Raw genomic sequence first — 21,380 nt, 5'->3', positions numbered from 1 at the left:
AACAAAGTGCCTCCCTCAGTCTTCCCTTCAGTTCCTGCCCTTGGTTTATGCCCCAGCAGCTCGTAGCTGTTGCAGAGCCTGCCGTTATGGTTGTGTCATATGCAAAGTCGTCTTGTTTTTCAGAGTCTGATTTTCAGGATAAAATGCATTCCTTTTTATAAAGCCCAAATATTTGGGCTCACTGAAGGAGAGCTGAAGAAAGCTAGAAAAGAATGTGGCTTTTGTCTAGCAGAGAGCTTGAAAAACCACACAGCCCTTTCATGCCACTTGTGGGAGAGGCTGTAGCCTTGGTCCAGACAAGTATCTAATGTATTTTCCCAGTGCCTCGTCATTATTAAAACATCTGTGTGCAGATCCCGTAAAGACATTCACAGGATTCACAAGTGTTAAGTGTGGGATTCATTTGCCTAAACGTCAGCATATATTGCTGAACTCGGCTTCAGCTCCTGTTGTAGTCGAGAGAGATCTATGCAGTGGAAGTTGAGAGAATATCCTAAAGGACTGTATCTGTACTCTGAGTATATCTAATCTCCCCCCTCCTCCATCCTTCATGTTTTCTCTCTTTTTTCACCCATAATAAGAATAAGAAATTGCATAAAATCACTAGCTACCTTCTTTAAAAACAAACAGTATATTATAATAGAGAAAAGAACTAGGTATGAGCTAGGAGTCACAGATTCAGAATTAATTTAGAATTTGGCAGTTGACTCAAACATGATTGGCAAGGAGTCTTCTGAAAGGCTGCAACTGTAAATTGGAAATAAATGGAAAAGGATTATGTGAGTGGGAGACAGCTTTGAATCTATAATGCATGTCCTGAGACTGACTTGTTCATAAAAGAGCATGTGTTTAATGTGTCACAGGAATATTTAAACGGCATTGGTGTTCGTATAAATATTTTATTTTAAAAGTTGGATTCTGGAATGGCTAAAAATAACTTCAACATGCATAACCTTGCTGTCAGCGCAAAGGATAAAGAAGAGATCACCAGGAACTGCGTTTTCTTTCTTCCAGACTCTCATTTTTATGTTGTTTCTTATTTCCTAATCAATGTTTTAGTTCTTTCTATATCACCTGTTTTGTTACATAGTACTCTGAGGTTAAGCTATGGTTTTATTACATTGAGAGGCAGTCTAGGGAGAGTGTGGCTTGCTGGCAAGAAAACATCCGTGTATGGGTGTTCAAATGTGGGTAGGCGACTGAGCTGCCTAAAGGGGGCACTTGTCTTTGGTCCATTGAGACTACTTCTGTTCCAAAGATGATACATATATTTATGTAAATAAAGCAAGATACATTTCGAATATGTGCATGTTCTAAATTGTTAATTTTTTCACTTTTGGGGAACTAAACTGCAAGAATCTGCACATGTATTACCACCTGGCAGCTCAGGTGTCAAAATGAAGGAGTGATGGCATTAAGGCAAGAAGATATCTCAAATGTTTTGTTTCTGCTGGATCTCCTTTTCTTCATTTAACTAAATAAATGCCTCTTGTTTGTGCTGGAAATTCATGTTTCTAACATGTCCAGGGAGTGGTCTGTAAGACTTTAAGAAACTATTCTGCAATGACAGAGGAAGAAGATAGTATGTGACTAGAGTTACAGTTGCTGCATCATGCTGTATGTGTGGATCACCAGTGGCCCTGATAGCTGTTTATAAACCTCTGCCTGAGACTCTGCTACCCCATCTATAGCAGTGTGGGAAATGCAAATGAATAACATATCCAGTGTCACTCTGATGCATGTAACTTAGTTCTCCCCAGTTATGGTTGTTTTCAATTACTCTTCCCAGGTGAAATCTGTGCTTTTAAAATCCATGGGCAAGAAATGCCCTTTGAAGCTGTTGTGCTAAACAAGACATCTGGAGAAGGTCGTCTTCAAGCAAAAAGTCCAATTGACTGTGAACTGCAGAAGGAGTACACATTCATCATCCAGGCCTATGACTGTGGATCAGGACCAAGTGGAACAAACTGGAAGAAATCTCACAAGTGAGTGAAAAATGAGGAGAAAAAGAAATTGCTTTGGCATGCATTTGCACTACAGTACATACCAGATAGGAGCATCTCTTTTGTACTATAGTCAGGTAGAAAAACAGTTTATTTTTCTGTTCTTGCTTTCACATTAAACAGATACAATAACCATATCAACCAGGATGTGGAAGATACTTATATCTCCTAAGTATCAATTATAAGTTGTGTTTTCTGTCTGTTGATCTCATTTCAAATGGTAAAAAATGAGGGAAATTGTCCATTTTTTACTATGTGTGTAAGCTGTAGATGTATTGTCTTTGCACAGTGCTTTTCTAACCTCTGCGTTTGGATGGCAAGTCTCAAAGGAATTCAAATCCTCTGAAAGAGGGAGTCTTGCAAGTTAATAGGTGGTACTTCATACAGTTAAGCCAGTTCCCTGCATAACCTTAAATGGCATAGTGCCTTTTTTTCGTCCAGTTCATGAAACCAAACTCCAGACCACTTGTTGTTAAAGATGAAATATACTCAGGTATGGATGTGTAACTGCTATGCAAACTGTTTTGCTATGAGAGCCATTTAAATAAATGATTATTAGAAATCATTCTTCATTTTGTTCGTCAAAGACACATGACAAGAAAGAAATGTAATTAGCTCTATAATCCATCCTGAATTTTTAAAGGATATTAAAAATAAAAATACACATTTATAAGGAAGCGTGCAGTATCAAATAACTGTGAAGCTACACAAATTTTGCTTCATATTGTTAAAGTTTATGATGTTTTTTTTTCCATCATCAGTAACAATATAGTAAGTGTTATACTTGTGGAGTGTTTTTGTCCAGTCATGACCAAAATGAAATCTGGTACATTGGGACCAGACTTTGCTACACTTATGGTGGTTATATATAGTAAACCACACAGAAAGCTAGGTTGTTCGAGGGTCCCATGGTTTATTTCTGGCTCTGCTGTTGATCTAGAAATTCCCTTCACTACTTTGTCCCTCTCTTACCCTGCCTGTCAGTTCAGATAGCAAATTCTTTCAAAAGAATGCCTTCGGGGTTTGTTCATTGAATACAAACGGATTTCATTTTTGACCCTCAAGGGTTTATGATAACACACATATTGATAATGTGGCACAGTCATTATCCTAATGAGAACTGTCAGCAACAAGGACCCTACCCTTTGATTTGTTCACAAATGAGTGTGGTGTTGTGAATCACCCGGGAAGCTCCAGCCCACACTGACACAGTGGGTGTGTGGATCATTGCTGTCCTTACACATTATATTACATGTCAGTTTGAGATAATGACAGTACTCTTTCTTTCACAAGCTAGAGGTACAATGTTCCAGGTAATTAGGGCATTAGATAATTAGCTGAATGCGAGAGGCTTATTTAATACTGAAGAGTGCTCATAAACTGACCTTATGTAGTGATTGAATATGTAAAAGTATTGTAATTCTCTTTCTATTTTTTCACTTATTAATCCATTTTACAATGAAATGATTTCATTGGCTTTTTGCTGGTAGTCGGTTTTAAAAGGCAGCATAGTTTTAAGAGGGAGCACTATGAAGCTTTCTCCTTGCTAGCTGGGGCAATATGTTTTCACTTAAACATCACAGTAGGTTTTTGAACTGCTAAAATTAAGCATATTAATTCAGTAATTTCTCATTTTAGCAGAGGTTTATCTTGTTTTCTGCTTGTTTTCTGCATTAGTCCTCTAAATGTTCTGAAAACAATCTGTTAATAGTATGGTCTTACTTAAAATTTCAGTAAACTAATTTTTTTCCTTGAATTCTTCATTTACGTATTTTAGGGCAGTGGTCCATATCCAGGTAAAGGATGTCAATGAATTTTCGCCAGCTTTCAAAGAGAGAGCATATAAGGCCACAGTGACGGAGGGAAAGATCTATGAAAGTATCCTACAAGTAGAAGCCCTGGATGAGGACTGTTCTCCACAGTACAGCCAGATTTGCAATTATGAAATTGTCACAACAGATGTTCCTTTTGCCATTGACAGAAACGGTGAGTGTGGAGAAGGATGCAATTGTAAGTCCTGGGCCAGATGCAGAATTTTTGTAGATAGTGACACTACTAGCTGATACTAGTCTGCCTGTTTTAGTTTTAACTGAAGAGAATAATCCTGTTTTCACCTCTGAGGATGAAGGCACTATTATATTGGAAAAATGTAAGAGTTATCTAACCTTTTATATAAGGTTAGATAAGAAAGTGCTATAGTTACTTACGAAACTTAAAAATCTGTTTCTAGAAGAGCAATATATTTAGCTGTCAGTCTGTTAATTCTTGTCTGAGATTTAGTTCCCTATCCAAGGGATGGCATTTCCTAATGCGGGTGTGTAGTCTAATCCAGTAGGGTTTATTCACTGTTTATGGTTAGTCTCGTTTCCATAAACTTTCTGGCTGAAGATCTAAATACAGAAAGGACTATCTTCTGGAGATACTTATTGATTGCTCGAACATTCAGGGAGTGGTTCCACAGATCCACCCACTTGTGGTGCTTTCTGAAGCAATTCTCTTATTCTGTAGTATGGAATAAAATATACTTTGTGAAATAAAATATGCATTGGAGAAGTAGTAACTCATTTTCTGGCTTTAGTTAGTTTTCTAATATGGTAACATTGAAAAGAAAAAAAATAAAAACCAAACTGTATGAAGTCTTCTGTTTGCAGCAATTTCTGACTTTGGCTGCCCTGCCTGTCAGCTTCTTACTGGAGAGCAACACCAAACCTGAGTTTGAGAGTGGTGACTTGGGTGCACTAAAATTCTGCTGGAGATCCTCTCTTCCATTCCTGGTTGCTTCTGACAGCATAAAGTAGTCACTCTGTCTTTCAAGGGCTTCAGCAGTCCTGTAATGGCATCACTTGGTAGCTCAGGACGCTGCTTTTTGTAAAGCTGGGGGAAGAGACCTGTGATGGAGAGCTGGGAAGTTGTGCTACACATGCAGCATGCTGAGATATTGCAGGAAAAGTCCAAGACACTTTGTTACAGATATTTACATGGGCATGCTTGTGTGGAAATTCAAAATGTAAATTTCTGTGTCCATAGAAGTTATTCCTACAGAACAAGCACCCTATGTATATGCCTAGGGATGCTCTGATTTATCTTTTCTAACAGAATCATTTAATCTGTGTTGTATATAGGAGGAGAATACTTTTTGGAAGTTGAATCTGATTTTTGGCCAAATCAGAAATTGAAAGCATGCATATTTTCTCCTAGCAGCCATTTTCATGTTAGGATGTTTTATAAAAAGCCTTTCTCCTATTCAGAAATGAGTCATCCTTATTTGTGCAGCTTTTGCATGTGTACAGCGGAGCATCAAAAGATAATAACTGGTTAGCATCAATAAAATGTAAATAAAATGGGGAAAACAAGCCCTCTTGTTACAATACTGTCATTGGGAGGCAGACATTCTGTATACTCTATAGGAAGTGTGATCATAACGCTTATGATTGTGTTTAAGTAAATGGGGTCAGCTGGCACAATAATCTTTTATCAGAGCAATAACACAAAGGGTTTTTATATATGGAGTGAAGCAGTTGGAAGTAGATATCTGTGTGTAGTTCCCTCTGAGCTTCTCCTATGTCTGGATTATTTCTGGTTGTGAGAACTCCCACCTTGTGGTAAAAGGAAGTTTTCTGTGTTTCTATTTGAAACCATTATCCTTCCAGAGCTCCAGACGAGTTGCTGGTTTGTGGCTGGTTACTTAGCGGAATTGCAGGTGGTTTCGTAGCAGGCTTGTGGCAGCTGTCACAGATGAATACTCAGAGATTAGCACAGCCGTTCCCGTGGTTTATGCCTTTTCAGCTCAGCATAGTACAACTGGCTTCCAAGTGGCCAGGGCTTCTCTACAATCTGAGGTTTGACCTAAAGGATATGAAGTGGCCTTGGTTACATGCTTGTCCTGATGTACTTGTCACCAGCATTTCTAGTAAAGGCAATGAGAAAACTGTAGACTTAAATTTGACTTCAAAGCCTGCAGTGACTAAAGGTGAATAATTGGTATAGGTTGTAATACATAGAGTTTTTTTGGTCTTGAATTCCATTAATAACTTTTTGATGTATTTGTTCACTAAAAGTACAATACTACAGCAATCAGTGGAAATTGTTGTCTAATTTGCAGTTTTCTTTAGATAACTGTAATTGTTTTATCCGGCTGGGATTAGAAACAGAATAGATGGTTGCACTTTCATTTTGTGACAGAAATGTGTTGCTTAGTTCCAACATATTTCACTGCTCAGAATGTCTCTCTGTGCCAGCTAAGCTATACTTCTTCTGTTCCAAATTCTTTGGCTTTGTGCCCATTCTTATTAGCTGTACGATGTCTTAAAATAGATGTATGATATGCCTGGGGCTGTGTGTTAAGTGCTGTTCTAATTAGGCATTTACTTCTAGTTTTTGCTCATTGTGAAAAGCAAGTCTGGACATGAACTTCACTGTTTCTAGTGAAAGACTTGGCAGGATGTCTCTTGCATCCAGACCCTGTTGAAAACAGTTCACAGATTTTCATTGCCCATACTGAATATTGGATCAGATGCTTAGACTCAAATCTAAATATTGCAGATGGCTCCAAAACTAGCTCGCTGTGTGAGGAAACATGTAGTCTTAGGTGGTGGGATTTTTTCACCACTAATGCAGACTTTTAGAAAGATGAGCATGCTATTCTGTCAGCTTTCACTTCTTAGCATTTTCTTTTTAGGCAAAACATTTCTTATATCTAGATCAATCCAGGGAATATTTTGTTTTCTTAAAAAATTATGATGGACATAGGGAATGTTTGCAGAAAGAAGGAGAGAACCCATCAGCCTGAAGCAATGCAGAGTCCACTTTACATCACCAGACTGAGAAAATCTAGACACTTACGGTTGGCACAGGATAGGGCCAAATTATCTTGCTAAATTATGCACTTAAGTGCTAGGTAGAATAAAGCTTCACGTTTATATTTGGCTATTTTGATTGTGTGTATAAAATTGCCTACTGAATAAAATTATGTTGTGTTATGAAACCGTAACGCTAATAAAATTGACTCTCTTGTATATGATGAGCATAATTTGGAAGGTAATGAACTCTTAGCCATAAAATACAAATACTTAATGGTAAAGGACAAATTCATGCTTTGCTGCACAAAGAACTGGGACTAAAGGGATAAGGTATGTTTTAAGACTTTGGCATGCAGTCTAGTTTGGTTGTCTTTTTAGCAAGGAAACCTAACAACCAGTTCAGCTGTCATCACGTCAGTATTGCCTAGATTTGTTTTTTGGAGCAAAGGAAAACTAAACCACAATATGTGGATCTATTGCAATGCCAGCAGAACAACACCTAGTGCATTTTCTGCCTTCATTTGTGAGGGGACATGATCAGGTGGTTGAGGAGTACAGCTATAGACATAAGTTCTGTTATGATTCTGACCTGCTGTCTCACCTTGGGGAAAAAGTTCCGTATCTGTTACTTAGCTTCCTCATTTCTAAAATGGTTATAGTGCGTATGATATTTGGCCACCACTGGGAAGCACTTTGCAAATACATGCTCAAATTGTTCAGTGTGAAGATGAGTTAAAAAGCCCACTCATCTGTCCTGTCAGTATAAGTTCTATCAAGCTATATATCTTAGCAAACAGACCTCAGCAGGGCCTCACAAGGTCATGCAGTTGCTTTTGCAGCGCTGAGGTATGTGTCAGGAGCTATACAAACCTGATACTGTGTCAGAAAAGAAGTGAAATTTTACAGTTAAAATTTACATTTTTTTCCCTAACTGACATTTTCTTTCTATTACCGTTAAAAAGAGCACTGTTGAGCACTGTTGTCTCAAGAACTTACTCTAATCCTCCATCCTGACTCTTGTAGCACAGCTCCCACTGGTTGTCAGCAGCAAGAGGTGCTGAGCTGCTGCTCCCAGGAGCAGGCTGGCAGCAGAGGCCGTTCCTGAGACCAGACCAACCCTGCATCGTTTGCAGGAGTTAGGAGATTCAGTTTTATCATTCCTGTTTACCCAGGAAATAAATATGAGATTTAAGAGGGAGTTGCCGTAGTAGATCAGATCATTAGTCAAGTCTTTCTCCTGCTGTTGTGACTTTAATCAGCCCCTTCAAAACATGATGAAAGAAGCCCATGGAATAAGGAGGTTTGTACTGAACTATACCCAAAACTGACCCTCAAGAAATAGAGGTGTAATGGCATGTGCCCTCAGGCAGGAATATTTATATTTCTGTTGTCACTTGTTTTGATATTTTCTTCTTAAATCTATTATAGCTCTGGGTATTTCCAAGAAAATGCAGAGAAAGACTATGAAAGATGAATTTTATAGGATAATTATGAGCTGTGTAGAAAAGTATTTATTTCTCTCATTTAGATTTCCCTTTTTTAATGTTACTGATTACCCTTTTGTTCATAGGTAAGATGCAAATAGAAATTCTTAGTCTATCTAGTCTTAATACATTAATTAGCCTGTATTTATAGTGCTTCCCCTCTATAATCATATTGATTAAATTGTAAAATAACAAAGTAACATAAAGCATCAAAGGTAATAGAAAAATAGAACAATTAAGAAATCAATGACCTGTTCAATAGTATCTACAAGACATTGAGGTGACCTTCCAGTATAAACTTAAATGGTTTGAATCTTTGTAGTTCAAATCCTGAAAGACCATGATGAAATAAAAGTCTTAGATTTAGTGAAATTCAAATATGTTGTAGTTTATAATATAAATCTTAGAAGACAGTTAATGTGTCAAGCAAATTGTAGCAGTTTGCTACTGCAGATTTAGCCAGTTTTGGTTTCTTGAGAATTCTCTCTGCTGATCACAGAGTAAAACAGCAAAGAGAACAAAACAGGGAAGTATAAAGATGCATACAAGAAATAATACAGAAAGAAACACCAAGCAGATACTAAATGAAACTTAAGCATACAATGTCAGTATTTCATTAAATCCTCTTAGGTAGGAGCTAATCAAGCAATTTGAGATAGTAAAATGGGCAGATTAGATTTTTGCTTTACTGACTCCAAAGAAAAAAGGAGTTTATATTGTTACTGTGGTTGTGTGTGTGTGGGGAGGAGGAATCTCCATGGCTGTGTTCAGAATGCCTGGCAAGAGCAGAGGGCCTGTGAGAGGAAGAGGAGGAAGCTGGAGAATACAATACTGCTCCCATATTAGCCTTTGCAGGACCTTTTGCTTCTCCTTTCGTGATGCAGGAACAGTGATAGGGAGGTTTAGTGAAAGGCTTAATTAAAAACTTCCATTTTTCTACTTTCCCCCTTTTCTCAAGTTTCTCATGAACAAAAAAACAGTGCCAGCATTATGCAACACTAGATAATTAAAGCAGCAGCTGTAGAAATCAGACTAGTTTGTTCAACTATCCTTCAAGATTGTGTTGTTCCCATTTCCAAATTTAAGCCAAACAACTTGCTTTACAGATCATGTTGCAAGCAATTATAATGTGGAGCATTGATCCAGAGAGTTCCCATTTATAGAAAGTTTATTTCTTGGAGTCTAGAACAAGCCAACTCATTCAAAGAGATAGTATAACAGCCTAGAACAAAAACGTGAAACACATTAAACAATTTCCATTTAAGCTAGAAGTGTATTTCAATGGAAACGGACAGAATTAAAATATTAAATCGTTAAATACGCTGAAGTGCATTTGAATGGCAGTCTTCCAGTCCTGCAGGAAGTGCTCTCTGAAAAAGATCTTTACACTTCCTCATGAAGGTCGTAATTTCTTGTTCCTAGTGCAGGTAATTTATCACCCTTTTGTATGTCTCAGGTTCAGTACATATTTTTTATCGGTGGTGATTTTTAATTTCTATGTAGTAGCTCAGTGCTGTCATATCAAATGCTCTTGAGCTTTCTTATGTAGAAGATGATTTTGGGCCTCTTCATCCTTTCTTATTTTTAAAATGCACAGGAAGGGGTTAAAGGACTCGAAATATCTCTCTTTTAAAGGATAATAACAGCAGAGGAAAAAGGAAGATACTTTGAGTTTTTGTGCTCTCTATCTGAAGGTTTTGAGTTGTTTTTCTGCTTGAGGGAACTCGAGGAGGTGGTCAGCAGTATAGCTGAGGTCTGTAAGTGCTGCTGCCCCCTCAAGGCAGTGTATTCTGGGAAGACAGGGAAAATAGGGTTTTATCTACTCATATGTTTTGTATTGCAAGATGTAAGTGCTATAGTTAGTTTTAGTCTCACTTTAGAAAATACTGTTGTGCAAATGTGTTCTAATTCAGATATATCTGTATATATCCATGGCATTAACAGAAAAAAATATTTAGCTAAAGGATTTTTATTATTACTATTTCTGTACTGGATTGAAAAAAGAATACTCTCCATTCGTCGTAAATGTACTGCCCGTGGGAGTCCAGCATGCCCCAGAGAGTGTTCTGGTCATAAGGGACTTGATTAACCAGGCCCGAAATGTTATAATCTGTGTAAGTTTAGCTAAGAAGTAATTACTGAATGTTGGCTTGTGTTGAATCTACAGGTAACATCAGAAACACTGAGAAGCTGAGCTACGATAAGCAGCACCAGTATGAGATAATGGTAACAGCTTCTGACTGTGGGCAAAAACATGCAACCGAAAATGTCTTAGTCCGAGTTAATGTCAAACCAGTGTGCAAACCAGGCTGGCAAGGTAAGTTTTAGAAGTTTCTGTCATTTAGTATTTTTTCATAGTTTCTTTTCTTTGATGGTGTTGGTTCCCCCCTATACCTCCCCAATAAGCAAATTACGGTGCTTACTGCAATGGTACAGAAAACTACTGCTCTTCCTTATGCTTACTTTATTCAGAATAGGTTGAAAATGTGGATAATATCTTAACAGTTGTTTATATTTGCCATATTTCTTCCCTCATTGGAACAAAGGGCAAATTAGGAAAGATAAAAGTTCTACTCTAACAAGCTGTGTTTTAATTCAATCTGAATTTTCTGTGAGGTTAAAAAATGCTGCTTGTGCTTGCCTTTCTTCTGCTCCTTTAAATAAACTTTATAGAGCCACCATGGCAAGGTACTTCCCCTACTGTGCTAGTGTTGTTTATATCATCTTGCTTCAGGTGCCAAATTGACTTTCCTGTATATTCACATACATGTAAGTCAAGATGTGCTCAACAGGCAGTCACTGTGAAAGGAACGGTTTATACTCATTACTGTTCTCATATTGAGAGATTTCAACTGGAATTGATCTTGTAAATAATAATAATAATAATAATATTAATAAAATAATAAAAAGTAAGGTTCTGGAGTCTACACTCTTTTAAAAACCTGGATGGTGATGTATTGGGAAGATAGATATGCCACAAATTATGTAGAATTAAGATGTGAATGAGGGCTGCTCTGGTGACGAATTGACTGAATATAACTACATTGTGCAGATGTCATTCACCTGAATTATTAAAGAGAGTGCTTACAAAGGAAAAAAAACAGTTTTACTGTTGTACTTGAGTAAATTTCTAGAACTGACAGTTAGAAGAAAAAAGGATTTTATTTGTAAAATACCATCTCTGATCTGAAGGACCTTGGAACACAGTAAATTTGCAGTATCATGATTCCATTTTCACAGACCTCATTTAGAGCAGAACGATGTTTAAATTTTTCAGGAATGTATTAGATTCTCTCCCCCCCAGGTATTTTGAGGAATATTCTTCTAAAAAAATACACAGTATTTTCGCATTTTATAACTGAATTTGAATATTCAAAACCTCATGATTTATTCTGTAAAACAACTAAGAACTCTTTCAATTGTAGATCTGTTATGTTTGCATTTTTTGGAATTGCTGCTCATGGATGAAGTTTTACCAAATTGTAGTTAGGGAATCATATTGAAGTGGCTGATTTCCAATTTCCATGTTATTTTCATTTAGGTATTTTATTGACTGAGTAGTATTTGCACAGAAACCTCACTAATGATGTGGTTTTATTGCCCAATATTGCCATATTTATTTCGTAGTTCAAATATCAGTTACTGTAGAAATGACCATTGGGGCGTATTCAGGTATTCAATAAGAGTAATGGAAACAACCTCAAACAAGGTTTGTATTATTTTTATATTTTAAAGTGTGGTTTGTTTATCTTTAGGTTGTGATGTGTGTGCAACTATCTATGGTTTTTGTGCAAAGCTGGACATAACTCTGATTATTTATGCATACAAAAATTTTCTTTTTTCTTCTGTCCTAGAAATTGGAGAGCTCTGTGTGGATTGTGGTTTGGTAACTCTGGCTATCTAATAGGAAGAGCTGCCAGCTTGTTATTTTTGATGTGATGTTGAGAGAATAGACTGCTCAGTCTATTTGGATTATAAAAGAAAATGAAGAGAAAGGAAAGAAAGAAAGAAAAAACTTGAGGGAAAACAGCATATACAGAACAACTCTTTAAAAAGATGCAATATATTGCGTAAGAGCAGCTTATCTAAAGCATCTTGGAAAGGGTAGGAAAGGATATGCTTTGATAGAAATCATTGTGCTTGCACTTGGCCTTTTTCTTTATTTTCAATATTGAATTTTATTTCTGTGGCAGTTTGGCACAGATTTGTTCTTTCTTCTTACTGATTGGACACAAAGTTTACAAAGTTTTACAATGGGTCTTCATCATAGGCAACAGAAAATTTGCAAAGACCAAGTCATTCATTATAATTTGAAAATGAGATGTGACCTATTAGTTCCAGAAGTTTCTTCATTTCTTTTAAGAATTTTTTTTTTATGCCTACTTAATTTTAGTAGTAAAGATATTCATGTATGTGATGCTGCTTTTCACTTTCTGAGCTGATCTCGCTAAAAATTAACTATTGCTAGAAGTAGTCAAATAAACAAAATTAACCGTTAGTATTTCTGGTACTTAAAGAGGAAACCTAGAGTCAGGAGTCCAAGAATGGAGAGCATATACATGTATAAGACATTTACATTATTCTTGTTTCCTTCTACCTGTGACGCTTACTAATCTCTCAACAAAACGACAACTAACTGGTATGCTCCACTTGCTTTGAAAGAATAGTATATTTGAAAACATAGGGTGACTAAAACATGTCCGATAATATTTTGCTTGAAAGAAGAAGTTAATATTTGGAGCCTTTGGTTATAACACAGAAGCTGCAAAAATGTGATACATGATTTTTTTCTTCTGCTTCAGTGTTACCTTGAACAGATAAATAGTTGGAATTTCAATTTATAACACTGACAGTTGATTCTTAGAAGCTACTAGCCTTAGCATTGTGCAGTTCTTTCTGTGATTATCATAAATTGAGATGATAGCTGCTGTAATATGAATTCAGTGTTAAAAATTTCAATGTGGTAACAGATGCCCTTCAAATATCCTACATTGCACTGAGCTGAGACAGTGAAGAATTGGCATACATAAAATGTAACGTACAAATTCATTCCTGTTTCTAGAGGCTGACTCCACATGACTAACATATATAGCAGGGCAAATAAGACTCAACAGGCCTAGGTGCTGTTCTTTAAACAATTTTCCCTTGGGCAGAGAACGATTTTAATGTTGTTCAAGTCTTCGTTAAATCTAGGAACTACTTCCCTTGTTTGTGGGGATGAACATTAATGTACTGTTGGCAAGCCTTTCCACGCAGTGCACAGACATTTTGAGCTGCTGGCAAGCTTCTGCTTTGTTAAAAAACTACTTTAGAAATGGAAGCTTGAACCAAACTGGCATCAAACAGTTCTGAGTAGACTACTCTAAAATGGTCTAAGCATTCTTAAACTAGAAATCAATTAATGCAATTAATTCCTAATCAATTATTTCATTTTTAATTGAAAATTCTTATGAATTAATTTTGTCTTTGCAGTAGCTATGGTGCAAATTTTCTTTCCCTGCTGTCGCATCTGTGTTTGTTTCTACTCATTTCAAACAGTGGAATCATCACTTACTGACAGATGATGAAGACAACTGCATTATAAATAAAAGCTAGAAGATACTTTTTTTATTATGAAAATGCCCTAATTATAAAAAAAAGAGATTTTAAATGGAAAATAGAAGTAATTTGAATTCCAGGTTTACCTTCCATAGTGTCAGAAATATTGCCATTTTAAGCATGTTCTCGATGGTTTTGTCTCTTCCTTCAGGACTGTGCTTTTGTTTCCCACTTCTGTGGACACTGAACAAAGACTGTATTTTTTTCTGTAGATTCACTTCTAGCCTGATTCTTCTCACTACAGTAGTTTTGTTATCATATAAATATTGATTTCTGTAAAATTACATCTGCTTTATTCAAAACAGGGAGGATTCCAACTTCACTGAAAAATGACTATTATAACAAATCAGATAAGAATGGAGAATAATGCATATAATCATAACTTTTCAGCACAATTGCACTGAAGTAGAAGTGAAAAATAGAGAAGGAAGTAGAACTATGTGAAACTTTTTTTTTTTTTTTCTAACCTGCTCTACTAATCAGAAGCAGTATTACAAGTCATGAAAGCAGAGATCTTTCCACTGTGGAAAAGAATATACTCTGAAACTCATTCCTCCAAATCACATAAAAATACCATCCTTTATCAGCTGAGAACTTTCTTCTGTTTGACATACTCATGACCTTCTATTGTTTTAATAAGATCTTTCAAGTTTTTTTTTCTTTAAATTTCACAGTGCTTTATGGGTAAAATAACATACATTTTCACATTTTCTTTACAAAAAATTTAGTAACAGCATTAAAATTTTCCCAAAAGTGACATTGAGTAGTTGTCGATGGATTACTGTCATTTTAAGATTTCAGATTTTTTTTCAATTGTACTGGCATAAACTAAAAACTTTCTGAAGTCATTTCAGAAATCTGATCATTCAGGAATAATACAGGAATGTGAATGTCCTTTAAAATACATGTGAAAATGTTGCATGATCATTAGAAGAGAAAAAGTAACAATCAAAAACATTGTCAGCGAATTCGGAATGTTGCAGTTAGGAACTAAGACCAGAAAATAAAGTTCCTTGTTTGGAGAATGAATATGCAGAATACAGACAAGTTGTGTTTTAAAAACAATAAAGCAAAAATAATTTTTTAAATAAAAAAAGCTAAGAATACGTAGAGTTTGACCTTTTCTCACCTAAATGTTTTGATTTTGAAGGCTCAGTGATTTTAATAGAAAAGTGTTTTTCTAAAAACTTCACAATCCTCTATAACCATATTATGTGTCTTTCTCTTGCTCATATATATGACCAATTTCTTTTACTTAGAAATAGATTATCACTTGCAGTACAATCTCTTAATTTAGAATCAGTGATACATATTTCTAACACTTCGTATCTACTTCATTTATTACTTTTTCATATTTATTTGATAATTAATAGAACCACTTAGGGTTCACATATAGAAAAACTAAAATAGGAGCATAATAATTCAATAATTACAAACTTGTAACTTTGGAAGATACCTACAGACATTTTTTAGGCAAGGTCAGCTGTAACTCTACCTATGTAAATTTTGACGTATTTTTGTCAGGGCAAAGACTGAGGCCTGCAGTGATGCAGCTTCCATCATATTTGTCATTTGTAGTGCTTCCCTGCTTGCCTTAAGAATTTTTTCTTAAACATTCCCTGTGGTTTACTGCTCACTTATTACAGGACATTACTACTTAGCCACCTGTATGGATGTAGAGAAGAGATCGTTTCCTTTTTTTTCAGCAGTCTTTTATCTGTTTGTAGGTGGTTAACATGCTGCCCACGCTAGTCATCTTTTCTTAGATAAAGCAACTCCAATTTACCAAATCGTTCTCAATACTCTGTTTTCTGTTCCATCTGAGCTTTCTTGTCACTCCCATCCGGTTCTTTCCTTTTGGTCCACATCATTTGGGGGGAGTGTGGAAGCCAAAACCAAACGCACTGCTACAATTAACAGGTTACTAATGCTGAGGAAAGCAGGAGGATTACTTCCCAAACCTTACAGGCTCTGCTTCTCTTCCGCCATCCCACTGCTACATTTGCCTTTTTCAGAATGGTTTAGCATTGCTTATTCATGCTTTTTCTGTACTCTGCCATCATTGTCATCTCATGATCATCTTCTGCAGGTGGTACCAAGCTGCTGTTCACCATTTGTCAGTGTAGTTGGTACATGTAGCATCTTGCAAACAGCCCTCTTCCATTAATAGGCTGGATCTTCATTGTCATGATTTGAAATGTTGAATTCCTGTCTCAGTCTTCACTGGCCCTCCCTGGTTGGTATTGTCTGAAGTTTGACCAAGTATATTCTGTGTTTCACTTTCCAAGTCAGTAATGAAAATACAGAATAGTATTGGATGAAGAACAGAATTGAATGGAAACAATAACTGTTTTATGAATCGTATTTTCCAACCAGGTTTACATTAAAAACACAATGCTTAACTTGATTGTTGCTCAAACAATTCTTTAGACAATTTATGATAGTTAATACACTGCAGGTTAAAAAACACTAGTCCATGTTAAGCAGACCGTCGCACGAGCCTACCATTGATGTACATCCTCAGACATATGTGGAAACAGCCATAAAAATTGGGGTTTGTCATAATTTGGTTCTAACTGAAAATGCTTTTGCAACACAGAACTAAATATCCATATAGAATTTTATTTAGGGATCACTCAATATTTTTAACAAAGAAAACGTCAAAAAGCAATGATCTAGATCATGTTTCCTTTAACTTTTTTATGTTGCCATAGTAATGTCTTCTTCTAACTTCTATTATCTTTAGGAAAGGTCTTTAAAAAAAATGATAAAAGACTTAATGTTTGTTTACTTGTCTCACTACTGCATTAGTGTAGTAAAAAATGGAAATAAAATGTAATAAACTAATGTACTGAAAGTTGCAAGATGCACAAAAAGTTGAAAGCATAATTATTGGCATACTGAGCTCTCCAGCAGTAGTGGTGTACTACAAAGAGAAAAGAAAAGAAAGGAGTTTCTGCTTGAGGACAGAATCAAGTTACTAGAACACTTAAAATGTATTTTGAGACTGCTTGAGCTGTGCTTGTTAATTGACCAATTAGAAGGTCAGACTGTGCCCTAACATCAAATTGATTTCAAATAGAAAGTGGTTATTAAGGCTGAAAGCACAAAAAAAGCTCCTCTAAACCAGTCAGCTGAATATCCTAAGGAAGGATCTGAGAATTTTGGCTTTTCTGAAATCACATATTTAAGACATAACGAAGGCTGAACATGCATTTTGGGAAGATGGATATGTACCAATGAAGTAAGAGTTGTATTTTCAAAAAAGCTGCACCACTGCCCCAAAATGATGAGACAGTCCAAAAATTAATACCAGCTTGTCTCCTGATGGTTAAATCTTTAACTCCAGTCTGGGCAAAGATAATACAATTTTTTCTGCTAAATTTAATGTAGCCCCCACAAAACCAATATTTAGTAACCTCCAATTAAGAGAAAATTATTAGGGCTTTACTTGATGTGGAGACAGGATTTCATAGTGTGCAGTCTGAAATGTTCTACTGATTTGAGGAAGATTGCATCCATCTCTTTTCCACGCTACAAATCCACACATACACACTCTATGCTGTACATAAAGGCTCAGGTAATTGAACAAAGTAGCTGAAGAAAGTAGATTCCTTAAAAATCCTCAATGACACTTTTATTCAGTATTTGTTTAAAAATACTTGTGAAATAAACAACTATTTTTTATTAATAAATTAGTATAGACCATAGGAGTAGTTAATATGTTTTTAAAATATTGCCTAGTATCTCTTCTAAAAACACATAGGCTTCCTTAAGCTGACGTAGGGCTTTGTGACCATCGAAAGGGGGAGCCTTGCCACTGCTTTCCTGTAGACTAGTCGTTCTGAGGCCACGTAAGGGTCCTCACTTCTCCTTCCTGAAATACCATCGTATTGATGGTATAGTGAGGTTGCTCACTTCTCCTCCTGAAATACCATCGTTGCCTTCACCAGGAAAGGGCAGGACTGCCTCGTGTAGCTGCAGAGCAATCATAGGTCACGTCTGAGTCAACATGCTTTATAGATGCTATTTGTTGTAGGCACTAAATGATTTAAAAATGATATTCACGTGGACTTTATAGTAAAATCCACAGAGGAAATACAGAGGAAAAACAAAACCATACTGGCTGTTGAGCTGTCAGTGCTCTTAACAAGGAGCAATGTGATTACTAAAGCAATTGGTTATTTGGGCAGGAAGAGGGAGAGAGTGTGATCAAGTGCAGAAACTGTGCTTATAAGAATAATGCTGTTAGTCCCCAGGAACATAGTTTAAAGGCGTGTGTATTTTCTGCAATAAATATAAATCAGTTTCCATCTTCTTCTTGTGCACGTACCTGTCAGTTTAAAATATAGTGCTTTTATTTACTTTCTCATCTATAAAAAAGATGTTTACCTTTTTTTTGTTTTGATTTCAAATAAAATTTATTCCAAGCATAGAAACTTTATGCCAGTCTGCTCTTGATGTTTCTGTGTATGAATTAGCCATATAGCCTTATAATAGGGTATCTGTAATGAAAATTCTTAGGTTCAAATGTTATCTCTAATGACATTATTTTAATGGAGTGCTTGCTCTATTGAATGTATGTATTTCAAATTTTTGTGATTAATTGAACTGCTGAAGGCTTCTGATTTTTTAGCTCAAAGTTTACACAAGTGCGCAGTCTTTTGATGTACTTGTATCAGCATTGTTCTCTAACTTGTCCTTCTGTTGCCTTGGCTGACAGATATATTTAGAGAAAGCAGTTGTATTTGTTTATTATGAATCAGATACTTATGTAAAGGTATCTCATTTTAGGATAGACTGTCCTCTGCTAATTAGGTGCATGTATTACAGTTAAACATGTCTTTCCTTAGCACTCTAGGTAAGCATTTTCACAATTTCCTGTCATAATGGCCTTCTACTGGAATCTACTGTTTGATATATTCCAAGATTACTTTTGTTTTGGTGGGCTCTGGTTTGACTGATAGCTTATAGTCACGCTATTATTGACTTAATGATACCACCTTTTTCCATCCATTGGTTTTAAATCGTGAGTCACTAGTTCACTGAAGAATCTTGAGCATAAACTGGCACTTTGTATCGTTGCTTTCAAGTCGTATTTCTGTTGCACCAGTTCTCAAGGTCATCCTGTTCTTCACTTGCGATGCCCTGTTTCTGTATTGACTTCCAATATAGAGTTGCCTTACAGTTTTGTCATCGACAAAAGTAATTAAAGCAGTCTGTTTTCTGTGCCAAGACCATTAATGGAAATATCAAATAGCAGTCTCGAGACTGATTCACAAGGATCCTCACTAGTAAATTCCCTGTGTGCTAGGAGCTTTACTTTTTCAAAGTAACTCATTGTTGCCTTCTCTTTTGTCAGCTCTTTATCTGTGTTACAGTTGAAATACTATAATCTGTCTTTTCTGTCTTAACTGGTGCAAGAATCATTTATTTTAGACCAATGACTAGATTGTTCTTACTCCCTTTATAATTCAAAAAGATCATTCTTAAGCCTTCTTTGCTCACTTTTCTGTTTTTTGACTACAGAATCTTTTTATTTTCACTGCAAGGTCTCGGTGAGATGGCCATTGCAATTCATATCTTTGTGCTTAAGTTTCTTACCTCTAAGATGCAGCTGACAGCTGATATTCTCATTATTCTGTTTCCTCTTGTCAAGATGTAAAGTGCTTCAGGATATCCAGCTATGTTTGAAACTTTAACTCGTGCTCTGCATGGAGCACAACCTCCAAATAGTCTTTGCATCATGGACGTGAAGTTGCAGGCTTTACACACAAGTTTTGACATCCTCAGTTCAATTGTTTTCAGTAACAGCTGCCCTAAATGTTTCGGAGCCAGTTTGTTGGAATTTATGAACCTCCTTACATACTAGCTAATGAAAACTATTACACTCAAGAATGTCAGGATTCAAACACTGTTCACTTGTACCCAGGGTGGCTAGGAATTTTTCTTTTCCATGATGATATCATTTGCTGATAGTTTGTCCTTCTGAAAACATTAGAAATCTTTAACCATATCTAAACATGATTTGCTTCAGTAGATACCTATCGTCATCCTAATACAATCTCACAAAAAATTGTTCCAGTCAGATTTAGTTATCCTGTTGTGTGTATGTTGTTAGCTTGTATTTTAGCTGTACAACCTTATTATGTCTGTTACGGTTTTTTAGTTTTGTCGTACCACGAGCTGGATGAGAAGTGATCATTTTTTCCTTTAAAAAGAATGAACAGAGCTTTGAAGATTATTCTGAGCGGTTAAAAATGTGTTTTATGCTTGCTTCATATATTTATGTGTGCATATGTATTTATTTTATATATACATGTGCTTCTATGTATGCTTATGTGTGTGCATACATATTTATTATACATATGTTTATAAAAAGAAAAAGAAAATTACCATTTTATTGAAAACACCTAATTAGAATTTCAGTCCATTTCAGATGCATCTTTATCTGCATTGGCTTTTTCAAGTGCTTCTTCAAAACACATCCAGCATGAGAAGCTTCCTGAACTCCTTAAATCTTGTTTCACTGTGGTGCAGGTTCTTCCAAACAATGTATGGTAGCATAATGTATGTGTGCCAGAAGTGGTAGCAGTTGTGGTGACCCTTGTAAAGCTACACACTTGCTTCCTCAGAGAGAAAGGAGTTTTTTCCAGGAGCGGTGATTGGTTGCATCCTTTTAACACTTGGTAAATAATACTAGTTGATGTCCTACCAAATTTACTCCCTTATAAAGTGATCAATTACATGAATGGGAAACGATTCAGACAGACTGAACAGACTTGGTTATTAGCATAGTTAGGTTCACAGAAATAAATGTATGTAGGAAAGTGCATCCACTACTAGTCTTTTTTTCTAACTTTGAATACTGTTTCTTCACACAGATTACAGGTGAACAAAACTGTGTTAACATTATCATTTTAATTTTAAAACATCATTAATATTAAAAGGAATCTTCTATTATGCCTTGTCATCCCAGAAGTAAAGTTTCTGAGAAGATTTATTTCAATGCTGAGATTTCAGTTTTGCAAGTAAAAATTTTCCTTTTTCATAAGCTTTGAGGAAGGTTGGTCTGGAAGAAAAGGAAGCAGAGCAGATAAGAAATACTTTTTTTTTTTTTTTTTTTTTTTTTTTTCACCTCCAAGTTGTTGGAAGTCCTTGGAAATATTTTTTCCCTAGGTTACACAGTTTATAAATCCGTAAATGCAGTGGTCCAAAGAAAAGATGCAGGAACCGTTATAAGATATTTGTGTCACTAAAAAAAAAAAAATCTTTTATATTTATTTTTGTTGGTTTGAAGTAGAAATTCAAGTACGATGCATTGCTTAGGCATTTGCAATTGGAAAAGACAAAACTACACATTGGGTATTTAACTCGTGACCACGCACAGGCTGTACATACATGTTATGACGTGGAGCTCTGATCAGCTGACGTGCATTGCAGGGCAAGAGCAGGTTGGATACCACATGTGCTACTGGAAGAGAGGCGTGCCTGAT

General features: G+C 36.0%; 1 protein-coding gene across 1 annotated transcript in view; it reads left to right on the top strand.

The window, feature by feature from the left end:
- Positions 1–21,380, top strand: part of CLSTN2 (calsyntenin 2) — a 215,708-nt gene that overhangs the window by 121,916 nt on the left and 72,412 nt on the right. Inside the window, exons 4-6 of the mRNA XM_062583070.1 lie at positions 1,790–1,985; positions 3,781–3,989; positions 10,454–10,603. Of these exons, the coding sequence (XP_062439054.1) occupies positions 1,790–1,985; positions 3,781–3,989; positions 10,454–10,603 (555 nt within the window). The remainder of the gene's footprint in view (positions 1–1,789; positions 1,986–3,780; positions 3,990–10,453; positions 10,604–21,380) is intronic.

This window comes from Rhea pennata, chromosome 9 (assembly GCF_028389875.1).
Source record: "Rhea pennata isolate bPtePen1 chromosome 9, bPtePen1.pri, whole genome shotgun sequence".
Classification (NCBI taxonomy): Eukaryota; Metazoa; Chordata; class Aves; order Rheiformes; family Rheidae; genus Rhea; species Rhea pennata.
This window is presented reverse-complemented; position numbering and strand designations above follow the sequence as displayed.